This window comes from Triplophysa dalaica, chromosome 6 (assembly GCF_015846415.1).
Source record: "Triplophysa dalaica isolate WHDGS20190420 chromosome 6, ASM1584641v1, whole genome shotgun sequence".
NCBI classification, from domain to species: Eukaryota; Metazoa; Chordata; class Actinopteri; order Cypriniformes; family Nemacheilidae; genus Triplophysa; species Triplophysa dalaica.
Genome location: NC_079547.1, coordinates 25380485 through 25402803, shown reverse-complemented (window position 1 = coordinate 25402803; position 22319 = coordinate 25380485). Strand labels below are relative to the sequence as shown.

At 37.9% G+C, this 22319-nt stretch overlaps 1 protein-coding gene across 6 annotated transcripts in view; it reads left to right on the top strand.

The window, feature by feature from the left end:
- Positions 1-22319, top strand: part of tfap2c (transcription factor AP-2 gamma (activating enhancer binding protein 2 gamma)) — a 74628-nt gene that overhangs the window by 26007 nt on the left and 26302 nt on the right. For 5 of the 6 annotated variants that reach the window (XM_056751299.1, XM_056751300.1, XM_056751296.1 and 2 more), the window contains exon 8: positions 19704-20054. The exons of the other annotated variant lie outside the window; for it this stretch is intronic. In XM_056751299.1, coding sequence (XP_056607277.1) covers positions 19704-19824 — 121 coding nt within the window. In that variant the 3' untranslated portion in view covers positions 19825-20054. Of the gene's footprint in view, positions 1-19703; positions 20055-22319 lie in introns of those variants that run through there. 6 annotated transcript variants of the gene reach the window in all.

The window sequence follows — 22319 nt, the reverse complement described above, 5'->3', positions numbered from 1 at the left end:
AACATTCAGTCAATGCTTTAGCTAAAATGAACTAAAAACAAACAACACTAATACAGCATTAATTCATGTGAATTTTAGCATTTACTAATACATTATTAAAAATCAAACATCTTCACTGTTAACATTAGTTATGCACCATGAACTAACACGAATAAACATTAACAAATGCTGAAAAACTAAATTGTTCATTGTTAACGAATAGCACCTTATTGTCAAGTATTACCTAAAATACATAAACAAAATTGTGCGATTCATATTAAAACTGCAACAAACACGCAAAACATTATAAACATTTTCATTTCTGAATTCCCCGAGAATCCTATTTGACCATAGGGTATGAAAATAAACTCAAATTAAAACTATTCCAACTAATATTTCAAAGACAATTTCTTGAGAAGGTCGTTAAGCCGAAGTGAGTCAGAACAGAGCGTGAAGCACATAAAAATATCATTACTGTAATATTTACGTGACGTCACACTCAACCCCTCCGTCCACACTTCTTCTTTAACGAAAGTGACAGACGTTGAAACATCCAAGAGGGCAAGAGACAGAGAAAATAGAAGAAAAAGAGAATACACGAAGACAGGGAACACTGGTCGAGGGGATGACTGCCATCAGAGGACCTGAGGGGCAGAAGTGAAGAGTGCTGGGGTGTTTGTGGGGGTGAAGATCACACCCGGGGTGTTGCAGTTCCAACAGTATCTAAAGTCGGGTGCTTCAGGATCGCATCTGACACTCGCGTTCTTTTCGCGGCTCGAGATACACACGCGGAAGACGACCATCACATGCTTACATCTGCATGAGCGTGTTCATCTGCAACATGTGACAGCAGACGTCACGAGATATTAAGATATACATTGTACATATATGTTATGTATGTCATGTTAGGGGTCTGTATATCTGTAGACGAAGTGCCTCGGTGGAGCTGTTCCTTTCACATAGTTCTCCTTTAAAAGGATCATGGCAGATTATTCTGGAGGTTTAAAACGAATGTAGTGGTCAAATAATATGGAATCTGATGAGAAACGGTAATGTTGAGATATCAAAGAGATCTCATGTGTGATTTTTCTGTCTTGTGGGTGGTCCGGGGGGTTTGAGTGATGTGTTGCATATGGTCAGACGCACACAGGCGGTCTTCACTTCCGTCAGTGTTACACAGACTGATGGGATATCATCCTGCCAAAGCCATTTATCTCTTGAATCAAACCGCATGTGACAGTAAAAATATTCCTCAGTATGATTAAAATTATTGCTGTAATTAAGCATCTCTATGAAATGGAGCAAGCGTTACATCATTTCTGGAAACAGCACTTGTGTGGGAAATAAGGAGGGTTGTGGTGGTGGTTTGTGCATGGGCCGTTTATCCAGAAAATGTAAATATGTTGTAGCTCTACTGTACTGGCGAGAGAGACGTGTGTTGGAAAGAGACGTGTTGAGACACGCGGGGGCTTTTACTGCAGGTGAAGTTGCAGAATGTGAGAAACACACGCATTCATGCACACACTCACACACACACATATTGAGCAAGCGTTGTTTGTGAATATTTGTCAGATTCATTGCAGGTCTCTTCCTTAAGTGTATTTGTCAGAAGAAAGTCACATGGGTCTAGAAACATATGAGGGGGGTGATTAATGACAAGACGCAATGGGGTGCAATTCCTGTAAATGATTGTCAGGAGAGAAGTGTTTGTGTGGAGGATACAAGCTTCTTTTATGCTCTGCGAGTGAAGAGAGACACATTATGCAAGAGCCTGTGGTGTTGGAAGGGCAAATTACATCGCTGTCTCTTTCCATGAGCATCACAATGTCACACACACGGCCGTCCTTCCCCAGAGCTCACAGTAACCTCGCATGCACACACACACACACACACAAAGCAGAAAATGTCCTCACGCTAAACAGTAATAGAGGATGGAAAAATTAATTGGACAAAACTCTTAAAATAAAAGAGTCTGATACAAAGCTTAGTGAACTACAAAAGCAGCTGCCTACTATGACAGCATCCTATGTGAAATGAAACACTTACAGTAATTGTAGCACACTGCATAGTGTACATGTGCATTACACAAATAGTTTCTCGAGTAAACAGAAGCCTCGACTCGCCATTGATTCAAAGTCTGTCTGATGTTTACTTGTTGTTCAGATAAAGTTGTGAGCAGTTGCCGGGACTCTGCTGCACGGTTGCTAAGGTGCAGTTTAGGGTAGAAGGCTAAGCTCTTGCTATATTAGGTTTTTTACTGCTTAGATGTAAATACATAGTCGTCCTCCATATTGGAAAGGTCTAAGCCGATCAGTGAGCAAGTTGTGCATCTGCAACCGTGTGTATGTATATCACATTTTATTCGCTGATGTGTAGACACAAATATCAGGATCCTTAAACTAACACAACACATACGAAACCATGGCGTTGGGAACACAACTTTTAAAAGTGATGATAGCTGTTAAACCTGTTATGTTGAGTTAATTTAGACTATATAAACATAAACCATCACATTCTCAGGTGTGAAAGGTTTTCCCATTTTTCATACTTAACATCTGATGTTGTCTTACAACCAGAGGCTGCACAATGTTGATTTTTTACTGTGAGTGATGACAGGAACAAATGTTGACTGTACCAAGATGGCGGACGCATAGGTGTGACTGATGCATCTGCATGTACTCTTGCTAATCTAATTACGTTAGAATTTTGCTACTTTCCGTTTGCAGACTTTGAAACACCCATGTCATCTTATAACACTATCTATATAGACAGCTCAGGTTTAGAACATGTGAATCGGGAAGGTCGACAGTGAAGGAGAGACGATTTTTTGCACCTCTGTCAATCCCTCTTGGCCGTCCAGATCGTGAAGATTCATTAGTGAAGTAATTGAGTCTCCAGGAGGAGTTTAGCCACGCCCCCTGCCGCAGGACGTGCACTCAATTAGATCTAAACGGGGCGCTTTTAATTGAATTATCATTACGCCCTGTCTTCATTATTCTCATCACATCGTCCTCCATCATGTTAGACGTCCTGCCGTCAGCGACAGCCCATGAGCTTAATGTGAGACGAGAGAGAGACATGATCTAAGACTGTGTGTAAGGCTGTGAACACACATGCCAAAAGATGAAGAATGACATGGACAAATTTATTCAGTACAATACAAGTCACATTAAAAATCTATGAGTCTTGGGAATCTAAATAAAGTTTAAGAGGTGTATGCTTTGCTTGTTAGAAGTCTTTAATAGTTTACATTCAAACAGTAAGTTGAGTAAAGTTCACCTTTCATGGGTTTGGATTGCTTAAGCGTCAACATTTGTTTCATGTAAATATATAATGCACACACACACACACTCACTCACGCACATACACACACACACAGAGATGCAGGTTAGAACATGTTCTTATTCAATGACATGAAATCCTCTGTTCCATCGGTGTGCAGTCAGTTTGGTGTTGACTGACAGCCGCTCGACTGAAAGATTTCCAATATGTAAATTACAGAGGACAAGAATGAACAGAAGACATCAAGTGTGTTATTAAACTAAACTTAACTGTAGAAATATACATGTTTAATATCTCCTGAGGAGAAATCTCAAACTAAACATATGTAAAATAATCTGTATTTGAGTAAATGCGATGAGAAATGTTTGAGTTCATATCGAGATCTTGACAGATAATGACAGACACATTTTTTTCTCTGCAGAAATATCTGAGACGCAGATGAGACTTCTGCAAAAGTTTACATTTACTCTCCATTTAATCTCACTGTAGTGTGGAGATTTAAAGAGATCTCCTGTGTGATTTTTCGTTTTTGAATGGGAGGTCTCAGAGCAAGATTCTGGGCCTGTACTTTTCATTGGTTGGTTGGCCAATAAGGCAAAAAATAGCTCTTTTAAGTAAAGGGTCTAAGTATTCACTGTAATTGCTCACACACACACTATATATATATATATATATATATATATATATGCAGTACATCCACACACGCATATATATTTATACTGTATGTATGTGTAGGTATGTATATATATATACATATATATATATATATATATATATATGTTTGTGTGTGTGTGTGTGTGTGTGTATGTACTGAATATTTGTATGTATATGCATATAAATTTCCATATGTATATTCTGTATTTTCATTAATGTGCTGTTGATGTCATACTAAACGTATTTGATAGGAAATGCCCAGCAACACAACTGAAATTGCGGGAAATGTTCGTTTTTGATCACTTTGCTTACAGAAGTATGGGACAGTCCCAGATCATCACTACCGCATATTTAGATTTTTCCAGTCGCCGAATGTGTTACTGTATTAATGTAGTGATCACTTCTATTTCCGCCGCTATGGCATTTCTGCGCTGTGTCTCCAATAGGTCACAAACATGATCCTGCACGATCTGATGTGTTATTAACTCACTGTCATGCATTGTGTGCAGCGTATTTCTTCTCCATCTTCGCGTCTTGTCGTTTTTTTCCGCTGCTAAAGAATCTCTTACGTGTCTTAAAAGTCCGCGTCCATTACTCCTAACAGTTTTGGACCTTAATGGGCTGTGTGCACCGAGGCGTTTACGCCTGCGGCCGACGTGTTTTTTTCCATTTTTTTCAACGGAAACGCCGCGCTTTTAAAAAAGCCATCAGTTGACTTTTATTTCCGAGCTCAGCTCTGGTGTTTTGCGTTTCTCCCACCATCAGCGCCGGCGCTCGATGTTTAAAAAAAATGCTCAACTTTGGGCAGAACGCTGCGCCTGCGGCAGGCGTTTTCAGCGGAGCTCCTGCTGTTTTCAGCCGCGTGAATGCGCCCCGACGATTTAAGAATTACTTTTTACTTTACTGTGATATTTTCTTTCATTTTTCAGTTAACGCCCACATTTCTAGGAATTTTCTTAGAATTTTGCCAAGATTTTTATGAGATGTCTAGTTTTATGTGATGTCTATGAGACGACTGCTACCATGCAAAGAACCCAGTAACCAACACGCTGGCCTGTCGCCTACATGTAAGCAAGAGTCTTTATTTTAAGAAATAATGCACAACACAAAGCATCGCTCGACATCAATCTCTCCGACTGTCCTTCGCACGCCGCGCGGTGTTATTTTAGACGTTTGTTCCTCTCCGCGGTGATCTGCGGCGGCCGACAGTACGTCTGCTTTCTCTCTCCTACATCTGCAACTGATCTCCACCCAGCAGAGATTCTCATGGGGAGAGAGAAAGCAAAAGAGAGAGGAGGAAAAAGGCCGTTTACAGCACACGGATACATCCTGTCCTAATGAGAGCCTAACATATGTCCCAGCGGGACGGAGCTGTGGAGAGAGAGAGAGAGAGAGAGAGAGAGAGAGAGGACACATAATGGAGGAAGGGGAGGTTTAGGGGCCCTGCAGTGACCCCTGCCTATAGACGCTTCTCATTAGCTTAAGCGGGGAAGCTTGTTAACCTCGCTAATCGCAGGAGGAGCGCGCAGAAAGACCTGGAATTTACTGCCAGCTTTTTCCTCATCAAAGGGCACGTTGCGGGGAAGGGGTTGGGATGGAGGGGGGTGGGTTTGTGTTGGCAAGACCAAAAACGCCGTAATTAAATCCCTATTCGTTTTTATCGCAGAAATCATATTTAATTAATAATGTATGAAGACTATATATCACTTATTTTAATTCTTAAATAAATCATATTTAATAATGAACTACAATATCCATAATCCTAGATCTAGAATGATTGTTGGTAGTTTTAATAGTCAAACGCAGAATTATTTAATAGTTTTGTACTGCACCATCAGTTCTTATGTCGTAATCATTTTTAAAAATGGTTTACATTTTTTTTATGCAGTTGACAGTTCTATTTATACACGGATTAAAATCTTAGACATTAAAAAATATGTTTGCAATGCAAAGTGTGTGAAAGTGATAAGAAATAAGAAATTCAATTTGAATTTCGTTGCTGTTCTTTTAAAATAAAGAAACACTGTTGTCAACGATGAAAATTACTTTTTAATACTTTATATTGGTTAGATATTCGCAAATCCGCCGAGCGATTTAAAGGATGAAAACCCCCCCACAAAATATTGAGATACGAGGTTTCAGACGGACAGCAGCGATTTGCAGTGCTCCATGGGATTTGAAGTTGGTTCTCTCCTTAAAGAACCAGTTTGCATTTTTGTTCCATAAAGATCGTCCTATATCTTCAAAAAGTAAATTATTTTCTTGTAGTTTATCACTGAACTGGTTGGTTGATCAAAAACGAATGGGTAAAGCAAGTCTGCACCCACGCGTGCTTTAGCAAACATTTATTTTGTATATGGCCCACAAACTATGTTAAATATGCACGTGAGAACCAAAGCAAGCATGAAGTACTCTGTTGGTAAGGTGTTAGGATGAAGCAACCACAGCCGGTGATTCAACCCGTTAAACGTTTTACGAGAGCAGCTCGACGGACCGGATCGCTTGCGTGTTTTTTTCCTCATCTCAACACGCACACATAGGAAAAAAGTCTTTCTACGATCCCCGCCGCCTCCGAATCGTCACTGCCAAGTTCAACTCGTCACCTTTTCCAAGCAAAACACACAACGTGCAGGTTATGAAGTGCAGCTAAACATCATCAGTGGAGTTCCACTGCAGGAACACGGCGAAGCCTGCAGGGACATGTCTCGTTCAACACACAGGCATGGGACTCGCACCCTCCCGGAGAACTCAACTTTCCACGGCTCACCTTCTCGCATACCTCACGCAGCGCGTCACTCAAAACACTGCCCGTAAAAATGCGCGTTTCAATTTGAAATCCCATCCTCAATAGTCTGGATTGAACCGCCGTTTACGGGTCACGGACCGGGTTCGGTGCGTTCTGTGACACGCTGTTGGCAGAGGGAGGGTTTTGTCGCTTTGTAAACTCTTAAATCCAGAGGTGTAGACAGAAGTTGTGTGTCGTGGACATGTAATCCATATACTGAATCTTATCTGTTGCTTAATGAAATCCATCCTGTCATTTGCAGGGCTTACAGTCGTCAGCACAGGTACGCACTCACCTTTAACAGAGAGAGAGAAAAACAGTTTTTATCATGACTGTACGCGTGGATGCTCACAAAATAACATTCATGTTTGTAGAAACACATCTTTATAGTGTGAACCAGCTGGTAACGTTGCAGTACTTAGATTAATACCATGCTACGGTTTACATATCGTTGCTGTCCTTCAGAAACCTCGGATGTCCAAATTCACAGTTTTTTTTAGGAAACCACTGTTTCAATGTTCTTTTTAAATGATTAAATATCGTGTTCTCTTTGTCAACAAGCACTTTTTAATACTTCTATTGGTTAGATATTTGCAAAACCCAGTAACAAACAAAGGACTAATGACTAATAATAATGACCAAAAAATCCCCAAATATGGAGATACAAGGTTTCAGAAGGACAGCAGTGATATTTATATAGGACATCTGTGTGGTGTCACTGTAGTACACTTCCATAAAGCACACGTTTTTCAGCAAAACACACCAAAGAAATAGTTGGACAACATCCAATTTGTCTCAAAGCTCGGATGAGACCGCTCTGAATTTCTACATTTTCTACATTGTTTACACTCCTATGTGTATTATATTTCCCTTTGCACTGATGTCTTGTTTCCTTGTGCTTTGTATACTTTGTAATTCTGTGTCACACGTAGCTCTTTCAATATTAAACATAATATTAATATTTCTGTTTTCCCTCCGTTTTTTCCGCCATTGTGTAATCATATTGCACATTTCTTAAAACAAAACACCTTACCACTGTATTATGAAAAGAGAAATAGAGTGCTCAGTATCAGTGTAAATGTCAAAAACTATGATATTATCATGCTGTTTTACGGTGTTGGCATTTCAAACTGTAAACAAACAAACAAGCAAACACGTAAAAATAAATCAATTTATGTTATGCTTTAGAATGAATAACTTTTCTTAATTACTATAAAAGAAAAACCTAAATTTAAATAAAATCATGAATGTATTTGTTTGTTTATAACCGGGACATCCAATATATTTATTTATAAATACAGCTTACAATTTGTTCTGCATCATTCATTAATGGAGATGTGATTTTCATTGTCAGCTGTCTATTAAGCAATTGGAGCAGCTCACTTTTGACAGTTCTCCATCCAGACACAGTCATCCAGTGTCTCTAAAGGGCCCTGAGGGCTCTCCCTCTCTCTTCTCTCTCTCTCTCTCTCTCTCTGTCTCTCTCTGTTCCAGCGGACGCCACCAGCGTCAGCATCTGTCAGAGCTGTCAATCACATCAGAGATGCAACATTCCTTTGTACGTGACAGCGCGAGAAAGACGCTACGAGCTCTTTGATGTGTTTCACAGACCACATAGTCATGACTTTAGTTAGTGAAAACTAAACATGGGTGAGTTAATGCATTTTCTTGTTTACAGAATCAAGTTCAAACACAATCTGAGCGAGACACCATATTTTATTGAATGCAAATGAACAACGTGTTCCATGTGGTGTTGTATAGGGGACAGTGGGGCACGTTGTCACATATGATTAAAATCGGTTTTGTGGTCTTTAAAGGTACGCGCCACGATATTACCATCTGATACCATAGCAGCTTACAAGCAACTTGACTTGCTTCAAAATGTTTGTCTTGTATCTTTCAAAAAATAAAATAATAACAACAATGAAGTATATAAAATGACCAAGTGATGACGAAAACGCATAAATGAAACAATGGAGTTGATGACAGAAACACAGGTTAAAAGATTGTTTGGAAATAAACTTGAAACTTTGAAATGTTCGGGAAGGTTGTTTCAGGACAGGCAAATGAGCGCGGTGTGTTTGGAATCAGATGTGATCATGGAATGGCTCTGGAAATGTTGCTTTCAGCTGGATGTTATTATGAAGCGCATCCTTGCGCACGACACAGACACAAACCTACAAACCTGCTCGCAGACTGCTTTACAAACGCTCGCTGTAAAACTCACAATATTTAAAATAATATTAGTTATTTAGCTGTGTTCAAGAATGTTGTCGAGCTTGAATGCGCTTTAGTATTGCGTTTTAGTGAATACTATAATAACAACAACAAAAGTCAAGTGGGAAACTTTTAGAGATTATCTGTTGCCCACTTTAAATTTAATTTACATTTAAATTCAAATGTGTACTTTGACAACATTAATACCATATTTTGTAACATGGTAATATTATGTTTTTTTTTGGGATTTGAAAACTTCTAGCATTTATAAATTTTGCACATGTTAATTGCACCATTTAGTAATACATTTTTTAAGTCAAAACTTGAAACTGTTAACATGAGTTTATGCCCAATGAACTAATATGAACAACTGAAAAAGATGCTGTAAAACTTTACTGCTTATTATCAGATAATGTTAGCTGATGCATTTTCTGATATGATCAAAGACAACCTTTTTGTAAATTGTTACCATGCTTGTTACCAAATCCCTCCGTTTAATTACGCAAAACAAAATTTTAAGAAGAAAGAAAGAAAGACAGAAAGAAAGAAAGTCAGAAAGTTAGAAAGACAGAAAGAAAGAAAGAAAGAAAGAAAAAGAAATACAGGAAGACAGGAAGACAGGAAGACGGAAAGACGGAAAGAAGGAAAGAAAGATAGAAAGAAAAAACGAAAGAACGAAAGAAAGAAAGAACGAAAGAACGAAACAAAGAAAGGAAAAAGCAAAAAAAGAAAGAAAGACGGATAGAACGAAAGTGCGAAAGAACGAAAGAAAGACAAAAAGAAAGAAAGAAAGATGGAAAGAAGAAAGACGGAAAGAAAGAATGAAAGAATGAAAGAAAGAAAGACAGAAAGACAGAAAGATAGATAGAAAGAAAGCAGAATCTGTGTGCACTTGTCACATCAGGCATGTCATGTTAAAGAGAGCGTGAGCCTCCAGCACTTTGACCTTTAGAACTCAAAAAGATTTTATAATTAACCAAACTCTCTCTCTCTCTCTCTCTCTCTCTCTCACACACACACACTTTCTGTCCTGTTCATTAACAAAATATGCAGATTAGAAGATTAATCTGCATAAATGCAAATGACATTGTTAAGATTAGCTGTGGTCAGTACGTGCATGAAAACGTCAAATGTCATTTCACTAATTTCTGGTCCGGTGAGAAAGTCGTCAAAAGGAAACTGCAGCTTTTCTCACGAATATTAAAATCATCATGTGTCATATTTGCTTAAATGTGATGCTGATAAGTGTCTTAATTAAAAACAGAAAGCTTCTACGCGCTCATCTACGTCCAGAGTATGAATACATTAAAACAAATGAACCTTACGCCGCTTGATTTTCTCACAGTGTGCAAGAGGACAACAAATCTGCTTCTTCTCAAGACATGAGGAGCAGAGTAATGTGAAACAGACCGTGCCATTAAGTTTTATTTGTTTGTGCACATAAATAAACAAACAAAACACGCAAATGTAAAACTCTTGTAGCAGTTACTTCCACAATTAAATAAAAACGTTAGAGTATAAAATGTGTTTCATAACAATAAAAAAAAATCCATTGGAAATCAATGAAAGGCAAAAAAAAAATTTAAGCATCTGAGAAAAGATACTGCCAAATAAATGCATGTAAATATAAATTAAAGCATATGCAAAGAGACCAGATGAAAGAGACAGACTCCTCAATCCTAATAGAGAAGCAGGACTTTGAGTTTTTATAGGAATGTTAAATAAACACTGCTTTTGTGACGCCGTCCCTTTAAGAGCACTGAGCTGTGTGAAAAGGTGCACCGAGGCAGACAGTTTAAAGCGAGTGTGTGAATGAGATGATGAGCAGAATGGGAATCGGGAGCTTGTGTGTGTGGGTCCTGAGAAGCATTTGATCCCCTACTGAGGGACCACTGAAGATCCAATAGCTAATTATCATGATCTGATGTCGGCTCCACATGGGCCGAGCCAAACCTAGACCCCCACTGTGACCCTCAAAACACACACACACCCAGTCCTGTGATACACACACCGAGAAAATGGATGAATAGAGTGCAGATTAAAAGACAGAAACAAGCGCTCTTTGGCTCTGCTGTAAGACTGAGTAAACTGCCTTGTTCTTATAGACAGCTGCCTGTTTAGAAACCGAAATGCAATGTCACAAATATCACCATTAGTTATTTTATTGAATATACTTGTTTCGTGTTTACTTTTTGTTATTATGTGTCATTTGAAAGCTCCAAGTACAAAATAAAATAAATAAATAATTATAATATGAAATGATATAATATGAAATTATTTATACGTTTGTGGACACTTGGCAATGAAGCTTTCTTTCTTTCTTTCTTTCTTTCTTTCCTGCCTTCTATATGTAGTATTAGCTCTTATGTTATTATGCTTTCAAGAAATTCAATTAAATGTTTCAATTAAGTATTTTCTGAATAGAGGAGACGTGATATTACGTTTCAAAGAGAAAAAATATGCAGAAGCGTTCAGTACAATGTTCCTTTAAAGTGTTCCAAAACGGTTACAGACTAAAAAACAAGGAACAAGCATCTAACCATCCAGGACACATTAGTTACCACATAGCAACAAACTAAAATCACTTAGCAACAATCTGGCAAACACAAAGAACTGCTTAGACACCACATGGTAACACACAAAACACGCTGCTATTTCTGATTTACAGTGTGACTCTCTCTCTCTCTCTCTCTCTCTCTCTCACCCTGTTGTTCTTGATAACATAAGAAGTGTTGGCAGCGGGCGTGTGTAGGGTGCCAGACCGGGAGGACACAGCCTACAGCTACATTAACATCTGAATGTGTGTGTATGTGTGTGAAAATCGCTGCGCGTCCGACTGTAAGCGAGAGGGACGGTCATCAGGGCGGCGGGCGTTCTCACTACTGACACCTGTCATCACAACTTACAGTTAGAACCTGCTGCTCAACACCTCAAGCTTCGCCCTCGTACCGCAGCTGGGCTGATAGGAGATGAGGCTGGGGGGTTAGAGAAGGGGACGGGGAGGCCGGGGAGGCCGGGGTTTACCACGTCTCCAAGCGGGGTTGCCGGCCACAGGCTGGAGAGCAGGGCGGCTTCGAAGGGAAACGTGTGCCTTCGGAGGAAATCATGCCGCGTCCTTCAAACGACATTCCCTCGAGTGTGAGAGACTGCAGACAGAATATTCCTTCACCACATCGAAACTGTACAACAAGCCTTAATCCCAGCAGATGTGGAAAATAATGTTAAATGTCTTCGGCATCGGCAAAAAAAAAAAAACAAGACATTTGCATTTATATTCAAAATAGAAGATAAGGCGTTTCAAGAAAGTTCAGAACTTTCACACATTTTGGGAGATTCTAAAGGAACGGTTTGAATATGTAATCATTATTTGCTGAAAATCTAACCTGTAATTCACGTTTGCATGTAGTTAAATACAGCGGCGCGGAGCGAGTTGTGTTAGATTTAATATCAATGAGATCACACCTGGTTGGTTCTCACACGTATGATCATTTACATCAAACCTGACAAGGCACATCCCGAGGCTTTGCATTCGCATTTACGCAAATGACAAAAAACAATTTGATTAACGATTGAACAATCCGTCCGTTCTTCCCACAACTGGAAGTCAAAGCTCTAGTTTATATTCCTTTACATTCAAAACATGAAAGTTCTTTATATTTCTCTCCGAAGAAAGAAGGTTGAGGGTTTGAAGCGACAGGATTTATTCATTCTGCTGCTGATAGAGTTCTTATATAGACGAACTATATTCCCTTAAAAAGTGTTGCTCTCTCGTGTCATTAATGCAAAAAGCTATGCTTATAAACGCAGCTGTATAACAGCGAGAGGTGCTGTTGGTCGAGGCTCCAGTGGTGCTGTCGGGCAAAGAAACAACAGACTTTAGAAAGACGAGAGAAGAAAAAAGGTTGTTTGGTTCAGGAACCATTTAACAACTTCCTCTGGAAATTGAAAAAGGAAATAGTTTGGAGAAAGATTGCGTGAGGGGGGCCGAATCGAGGCCCATATGAATTCCAGATGAAACAGACGTACGGGGGGGGGGTTCGGAGAGAAAGAGAGAGAGAGAGAGATACTGAACGCAGACACACAGTGTGTGTTTGTGTGTGTGTTTTTGGGGTAGTGTGACTGGTGTTTATGAGGTCATTTGCTTAACTCATGTTTTCAGCATTTCCTCGTGACTTAATTTTTTCTTTGTTCTCTGCTAATTGTTTCCATACTGACGACCAGAAAGAGAGAGAGAGAGAGAGAGAGAGAGAGAGAAGAGAAAGAGAGAGAGATGTACATTCTTCTTTTTTTGTCATCAAGTACACGTAAAGCGAGGTCTGAAAGGCTAAAGATTGAACGCCGTTTTTCATCAAAATAATCAAAACTCACTTCACCTGTAAAACCACTCCTGTTTATCTGTCATCACAAATCTCTCAAGCCACCTGGATTCATTCGGGTTTACATAACGACCAATTTTTGTGAAAATCTGTGTGTCATGTGACTGAAACATGAATTTAGGATTTCTTACTATTTATCGTCTCCGACAGAATTCATTCCACAGGTGTCAAAGCTGCCGATTCATATAATTCAAGCAAGATTTCACATCTGTAAACAAAAATGTTGATTCGTAAATAAATTCTGAAAAAAACTACAATTTCTGTTTAGTTTCATTCTATTTTCTTGTGTAACAATTATTTTTATTCTGAAACATTATTTCTGCATTGAAATGAAAGAAAAGTGGTCTTAGACTTTCAGACCCAAGTACACGTCTCTGTCTTTCACACTATTTCTCTCTCTCTCTCTCTCTCTCTCTCACTCTCTCTCTCTCTCTCACTCTCTCTCTCTCTCTCTCTCTCTCTGTCTCTCTCACTCTCTCTCTCTCTCTCTCTCTCTCTCACTCTCTCTCTCTCTCTCTCTCTCTGTCTCTCTCTCTCTCTTACTCTCTTACTCTCTCTCTCTCTCTCTCTCTCTCTCTCTCTGTCTCTCTCTCTCTCTTACTCTCTTACTCTCTCTCTCTCTATATCGCTCCTGCACCACAGACACATTTTCATTCTGAGCAGTAATGATTCAGAATGCAGTGGATTAAACTGCCAGCATCTGATAGCACAGCTCCAGTTGTTTACTGATGTGCAGCTGTGATTATTCATGAAACATTCAGCATCAGTGTAGTTTACAGTTAAACTCCATCAACGGCTTCTGTTTGCGCTTCTATAAATATCAACATCATGCTGAGCATCAGTGTCGTATCTTTAAGCATGCATTCTTGTAATTTTGTACATTTTTCAAGCTCTCATTCAATCCTCAACACCTCTCGCTCTTTCATGTGCTTCTGATGGGAAAAAAACTCTGAAAGGGTAATGCTGCTCTTTGAATGATTGTTCCGGGTTCAACGTTTTCTATGCTCTCTTATATGTAAATCGCCTTGGACAAAAGCGACTGCCAAATGACTATAAGTAAATGTTACACAAGACAAAAAAAAAGATTTAAGCACAGATGAATGACAAAAGTGGGAAGGAGATTATAGATCATGTGCGTTCTCTTGAGAGTTTTACAGTTTCGATAAAAACCCTTTTAAATCAGCAAACATCCAACAAACAATAAACGTTTGCAAAACGTATTTGAATGCGTATTAGAATCAACAGCATGATTTTAATATCTTTATTCCTCTCAGATCTACGAGTCACACATTTGAGTCATCAATGAAATTTTAGAAGAAAGCTATGAGGCAAGGTTCATATTTATATGATCTTCATAAATCAAGCGAGCAACACACGAACGGCCACTGAGCCATACACTAACCAACAGGAGTTTAATAACTCAATGTAAAGATTAAAATGTGTCTTAATAACACTTAAATAGACTTAAACAACTGATGGATAATTGTTTTGAAGAAGGATTAAGAGATTGATTCGACTGAAGAGCTCTCACCCTCAGGTGAGGGAGGCGTCACATTTCTTTATCTTTGCACAATGTTTCTTTTTTATTAGCCGGATCTGAAATTGAACTTCAAAGATCAATTCTACCATTTGTTCAAAACCTAAACAGATGTTTTTTTCTCTCAAAACACGATGTGTGAAGAACAGTCAAAAATACTGCCTCTATTTTTTATTCTATTATGATTCATGTTTATTTCAAGCTTCGGGTAGAACCATATGGTCAACTGCATATGGGCGGTTCAATCTGAGCAGATATCATATATAACTTCTTTGAGTTTGATACATTTTATAAGAAAATATGTGACTGATCAAATTAAATCTACAAAGAATGAGTGCAATACTCATTCTTTGTAGATTTAATTTGATCAGTCACATATTTTCTTATTTGTCAATCAATATAGATAAGAGTAGATGAGTACATAAAAATCTATTGGCTTTTTTTGATGTCTGCAAAACAAGCACTCATTATCATAAAAAATGCATTTTGATCTAAAGCCTAAAGCTTACACGCTTAGTTTTATGGGCAAATTATAAAACATATAATTAAGATATTTAAAATATAAATATTTCATAAACAACTAATTATAAAGCAATCCCACAAATTGTTGATCATCTGCATTTGTTATTTTATAGTTCAGATTACTTTACGATTGTTCTTTCTATATTAGAATAAAGAATAAGTAGGCTAAGTGTTGGTAGTTGTAGTAGAAAATGTATGAATTTAAATGCAATTATTTCTGTACATGCATTTGTTCTGTTTTTGTGGCTTATCCTTGTGTGAAAAATATCTTAACATATATTAGGCCGTATAAAATTTTAACATCTATAAATAGGTTATTTTGATAAGATGTCAAGAATTGAAATGTGCAACCTATCTCTGTTAAAAGTTGCTCAGTTGCTTTAAATAAAAAAAAGCAAAATTAACAAATGACGTGTTTGTCATTATCGTGTGTTGTGATGACGTCTTTTCCGCTGCGTAAAGAATTCTACATTAAAATTATATTTATTTATAATAAAGGGTATATACATGTTTATTTATTATATACAAATTTTTTAAATTATATAATATGTTGTAATATAAGTATGATATTAGATTTAACTATACATAAATATTTCAAAATTATATCTACACCCCTTACTCTTTTTGTTACACATCGTTTATTTGTTGGTTTCGTGTGTTTTGTTTTTACTTACCGACTTCGGACATTGTGGGGCGTTTAAATAAGTGTCTAGTGTGTAAAACCGAGGACATATTATTGGCATACAAATTAAAAACAGACAAGACTGCAACTTTATTTTCATGAGATTTCCTGTTTGTTTATAAAGTGTTTAATATCCAGAGACCACAGAGAGACTGAGAGATGTTCACAGAGAATAACAGCGTCCTCTAGTGTTCAACAAACAACACACATTGATGCTTAAGGGCTGGTTTTATCAAGCTCAATTGTCAATTTTAGGCTAAATTATTTTCTGAGTAATATTTTGACTAGATTTAATTTCAAATAATTATGATGAAACACATTATCTTTAAATAAATAAACCATACTCTATATAGAAATATTTTCAATGTATATTTTTTAATAATTATTATGCATACAGCACACATTCATTAAGAGACTGCGTAGAATATTTATACAGCAAAAACTTTGAAAGACCTTTTTATGGTTATTTAAATAAAGACGAAGAAGTTAAAGATTATGAACGTTTTAAAAAGTGTCCAATTATGGCATCCAAGATGTCCACATCCTCTTAAGCATTTCTACAAATTTCACCCTTAAATCTTAACAATGCAAATGCATCTAAATGAATCACAAATGAAGGCGCCACAAAAAATAACATTTAAGAAACAACAAACACATACACAACAATAGCCGATACAAATGGCATTCCAAGGTTGACCCAGACCTGATTGTTTGGATGATTGAGACGGGGTCACAGCAGTATGACTTCAGCCCCTCTGAAAGTGTTTCTGACTGGGCCGTTGAATAGCCGCCCGGGTCTATAATTACCGGGTCCATTGCCCGGCCTATTGTCATGCACAGACGTCCAGGCACGACCCAGGGAGCGCAGACAACATGCCAAACTAAATGTGGGGTGTGGCGGGTCACCTCCATCTCTTGATAATTACCCACAAGCCTCAGTCAGAGAAGTCGGGAGGGGGGAGGTTCCAAGACAAAAGAAAAAACTACAGCGAACACATAGCTACATAATGACTCGTCTTACAATGGAACATACCTGTTTCTTTCTGCTTTATAATTACCATGAATGAGAGCAGGTGGGGTGCAGTTAAGAAGAACTGCTATACGAAAGAGCCATTAAAGTCGAGATCTGGCCACGATAAGAGCAGGAATATCTTGTGTCGAAGGCGTCGCTTTTGCAGGCCGTCCACATTTCGAAGCGTTGTGCAATGCGTTTCAAATGAACTTTTGTTACTTGAATGTTTGCTTAGGCGGAGGGTCGCGCTTCTGTTTGATCGCAGGATGAAAGTTGTGGCACATCCTGTGTGGCTTTTCATATACGGTGCTGTATATAAGACATAAAAACCACTTTCTTTCATCCCCGGGGCAGCAGTTACCTGGTGAGACCAAAGACTGTAATTAACTAAGAGGAGGTAAAAGTGTTGCAGGTAAAGCCGAATATAGAGCACGTCAGGGTGACTTCTGTCAACTTGTGCCCTCGGCTCAAAAGCGGGATTAAATTAGTCATCGGCTCCTCGCTTTGTGTTTGTTCACCTATATGTAATGTGCCAACAGCCAGAAGGCCTGTGTTATGAAGATTAGCTAGATAGCTAGATAGCTAGATAGATAGATAGATAGATAGATAGATAGATTTCAGAACGTTTCTTTCTTTTCAAGAGTGCAGACGATGAAGGCAACGAAACACATTTGCTTTGGATTTAAACATGGCTTCTCATGCGATGTCTCTCATCTGGTGAGGATTGGTTTGAAATGCTCGGTACACAATTTCGTGCTTCAAAAAAACCCAGCAGAGTTTCACAAAGAGCCTCTGTCCCGTTTGTAAGGGTTTTCTGTTGTTATTTTTATGTGTGTGTGTTTTTTTTAAGTGGTGGCACATGATGTGGAGGTGGGGAGGAGAGTTCCACATTCTGACTCCATTATGTTTTAATCATCTTTGTTTTTAGCAGTACAGAGACAAAGAGGACTTTGTCTTTCTTCTCCTTCATTCCCCCCCTCCCCAACCGAAAGCAACAGTCAGATATCATCCTTTCGTGTTTATTTACCCCTAAACAAGCTGATAAGCATATGAAGAGAAAAGTGTCCTGAGGGCTGGAGCCGAACGCCGGCGCTTGAATTACTTGTGAATTAGACAATACATTATGCGTGTGAACAAATGATCGGGCTGGAGATGATTGTTGTTCGCGTGTCTCCAGCTGGCAGCTGCGTAGATGAAGCTGCTTCATAATGAACCTGAGTTGAGTTGCTGTTGGAGGAGTAAATCACACATGCATGCGTCTTAGCGTGACAACTCTGACTTTGTAGTTGTGAACGCCGAGTGACATATGAGATTCGGTTGTCATCTGAAGAGCTGTGTGAAATGTCTGAGGAGGGACTCGGTCTCTGAACGCATCTGAGGACACACAGAGCTCTTGACCCTTATATGAACATTAACCAAAATCAGACTATTGCATTTTATACAGTATAACTTTAGCATCACAAAATAAAAACAGAAATTTTCTGGATATATACTAAATAGTTTTCCCTGTTTTTCTTGTAAATTTGTTGTCTTTTTCTGTAATTTTACAGGTTTTGACCGTTATTCAAAAATAAACTGTAAAAAGAAATCTTGTTAAAAACATTTTCTGGCAGCTGGGCCACCATAAATAAACTGTAAAATAACTTTTTTTGCCTGTATAGTTACAAGGTTCCCCAATTTTCTTGTAAATTTTTGTATTTTTCTGTCATTTTACATATTTCAAAAACACATTTCATGTATTATGTATTTTATATAATAATTATATAAATACTGTTTTAAGTTTTTTTATATTTTAAGAGGAACATTTTGATAATTCACGTTTTTTTTATAGTGTAAACAGTTAACATGAAATTAGAACTTTTATTCTGCTCTGAGGTTTCTTTTACAGCTCGGGAGACTTAAAGAGACAGTTTGAGACGTTAAGATCTCCTAAAAGATTAGAGTAGACACCTGTTAAATAACAGGGAGATATACAATATAAGTTGATAAGGAGTTCATTTGAGAATCAGATGAAATGTAAAATAAATCTTATTTAAGAAGGAGAACTCACAGATGAGGTCTCTTTAATATCTCAGTTATTTTCTCTCCATTTAATCTCATTAATGTGAGAAATAAGTCTCATCTGCATCTCAGACGTTTCTCATGAGAAAAAGATTCAGAAATCTCACGAATGTATCTGTCATTAGAGTTTGAGGAGAGATGTCAACAATGTGTCAAACTGAGCTCTGCAATCAAACGTCTCGATATGATCTCAAGCATTTCTTATCGCATTTACTAAAACCCAGATTATAAAAAAAAAAAAAAATGCATTTAAATTGCAAATGATGAGTCTCAAAATTAGGTCACGCGTGAATCCAAATAACTTTGTATGTACAGTAAAACACCATATTGTAAAAAGTGAAGGAGCTTTAGAAATGCATTCTCGTTAATGGATGAAAAATCTTGCCTACTGTATATAGCAAGAAAAGCATTTTTTTATAGAAGCACAGAAAAACAGGGCTGTAACCACATCACTGGTAATTGCAGTTTGGCAGGTGTGTCATAATGATGAGCAGAGATAGAGAAGCAACAGGATGCAAATGAATTTTGGCCTCAGGCTCTTCCAGCCATGCTGCATTCACCGCAATTAAGACTCTACCACTTTCTTTCTACAACAGGGGTCAGATTCCCTACACATCATCCCAATATGACACCAAAGATCTGAGAGAGCAGCTCGGCGTGTCAAAACTCGACGCGAGCCGGGGTGGCAATGAAGAGGAAGAATTGGATGAACCTTGATAGACATCAGAAATCTGGGAAAGAAAAACACATTCTCGTTCTGCCAAGAACACAGGGAGGATATGAAAGCCAGGCAGGTTCTTTATGGAGATTGTGCAACCCGCGTTTGTGTGGGAAAGAGATCAGAAAATAAATGAAACGATTAACGTCTTTAATAGTGACCCCGTCTACAAAACCCTTTATCTGCTCCGCCTTTCCATGAAATAAAAAAAGTCAAAGAGTTTACCTGACGCTGTTTAAAGCGCTTGACCGGGATGATTGCACTTCCACCCCGCCCCGAACTCATTCTATCCCATAATGCCTCAGGCTACAGCGCCACACCTCAACAACAACACCCCATATCAGGGTGGGAGGGTCGGTAAAGAGCGGGGTAATTAAACTTTTACATTTCTCTGTGTAAATCAACTTACTGTCAGACATTCGTTCTGTGGAAAAAAGTGGGATGAGCTTTAAACACAAAGAGAAGAAAGAAGTGAAACACTTTAAGGGACAAGTCAGCATAAACATTCCTCTTTCTCTATAACTGGGACCTGACACGTCTAATGGCAAAATATGACATATAGTCATTACAAAATAACCTTAACAAAGTAAAATTCAAAAGCTCAAAGATTTATTATATGATATATTATATGGGCGGTAATGTTTTCTGTTTGTTTATTGTATATATAGATTGTCTCAACCCTGTTACCAAAATTCCGGAAGTTGAATGCACTTTAAAACCTTGTTTAATGGGATTTGATTTCTAGAATTAAACATTATATGTGGTTTCTATACTGTATGCATTGTATAAAAATGACTATTTATTCCTAAAAAAACATATTTTCTTCAACACTAGCCGACTGGACCCAAAAGTGAGTTTTAATGAAAGGGGCTTAATTTCGCTTTACTGTTAAACATATATGTTTTTTTTTATTACAATATTAGGAAAAGTTATATTTCTGCGTAATTATGGTAGTTGTTTTCAAAAACCACAGGTAAAACACAATGTTACTCAGCGAATCATTGAAAATTCAAGCGATATCATAGGTGCCATATTTTCTCTAACAGCATTTTGGCCAATTCCGCAAAAATGTCAACCTTACCACAAATTTTTTTTTTTACCAGCGTTTTTTATTATGGTAACAGCACAGATTTTAACATTCTGTTGTTCAAATACCCAATTTGAGATCTCTCTTCTCATTTTAAAGCATTTGTTTTATTTTTAGTTCATGATTTTTCATAGTCAGGTAAGAGCCATTTTTTGTCACATCCGTAATGCATGTTTTTTTCCCTTTTTTAAATCCACTTTTTTCATAGAATTCATCCTTTGATGTTTAGACTCTATCAACAAGGGTTCAGTCAAATATAAACAGATGGTTCAATATAATTGTAACAAATTCATTCTCTGAGCATTTTTATGTCACGTCCATAACGCTGGAGTTGCCCTTTTGTAATTGAAAATCATGTATTTTAGTGTTGACATGATTAGCGCGCTTCTGTTGGCTTCAAAGCCGTCCCCATGCAGCTGTGTTGATACTGATGAATTTACATCCATACAGCCCGAGGCCGACCGTCACATCACTGAGATCACATGCCTCCAACAAGCCCAATAATATCTGTGCCGAGACGTTCAAAGTGAACCAAGCATGCTTCTTTTATCTACAAGGCTTGGAACCAAAGTCATGCAAGTTTTGATTTTAAATCTGTTGGTTATATGTATTCCTTAAACATGTGCAAAACTCACAGTAAGAACTGTATGGAAGTTTTATACTTTCACAAACGCATTCATTTACATTTGTGTTGCACGTTCATTCCATCTATACGTTGTGTTATCAGTGTGCAGGGGATGAAGTAAACAGCCCAGAATATTGCAAATATATGTTCAGAAGCAAGACGTCCATGAATGATTTCTTTATTTAGACTTGCACAGATGATTTGCCTCACACAGATCATTCCATAAACCGCTCTGGATTTACGACGGTCATCATTTGAATTACCCGCCGTGATCGGAATATGGAAAGTACAGTATTTAACAGCTTTGCATCTTTCATTTACAACAGCCCAAGACGGAATATTGATGAATGTGTGATATTTCATTTTCTTTGGTACTTTGGAGACTTCAGATTAAAAAATCTATTGGTTGTGAGCTTTAAAGATGAAGGAAGAGGAAATGTTTTGTTAGGTAAAGATTCTGATCTGCATGTAAGTGTGAAGCTCATGTATCAAAATGGTTTTACATACATATATAGTGGCTATAATGAGCTGTTGCCCTCCAGGTTCAGCGTTACGAACAAGACTGAAGAGTTAGAGTGCATTTGATTTTTTAATAAATAAAGTGGAGTAACCGTTTTATAAATGCAATAGTCGTGCCACAACGCCCTTAGCTGTTATAAAATCCAATGTAACCCACTGCTTTGCAGGGCTTATTGCTTTATTAAGCACGGTGTTCAAATGTCACGAACAGACAATTTGGTTTAATCATTTGTAAATTCAATGTTATATATTTTATTAAAAGA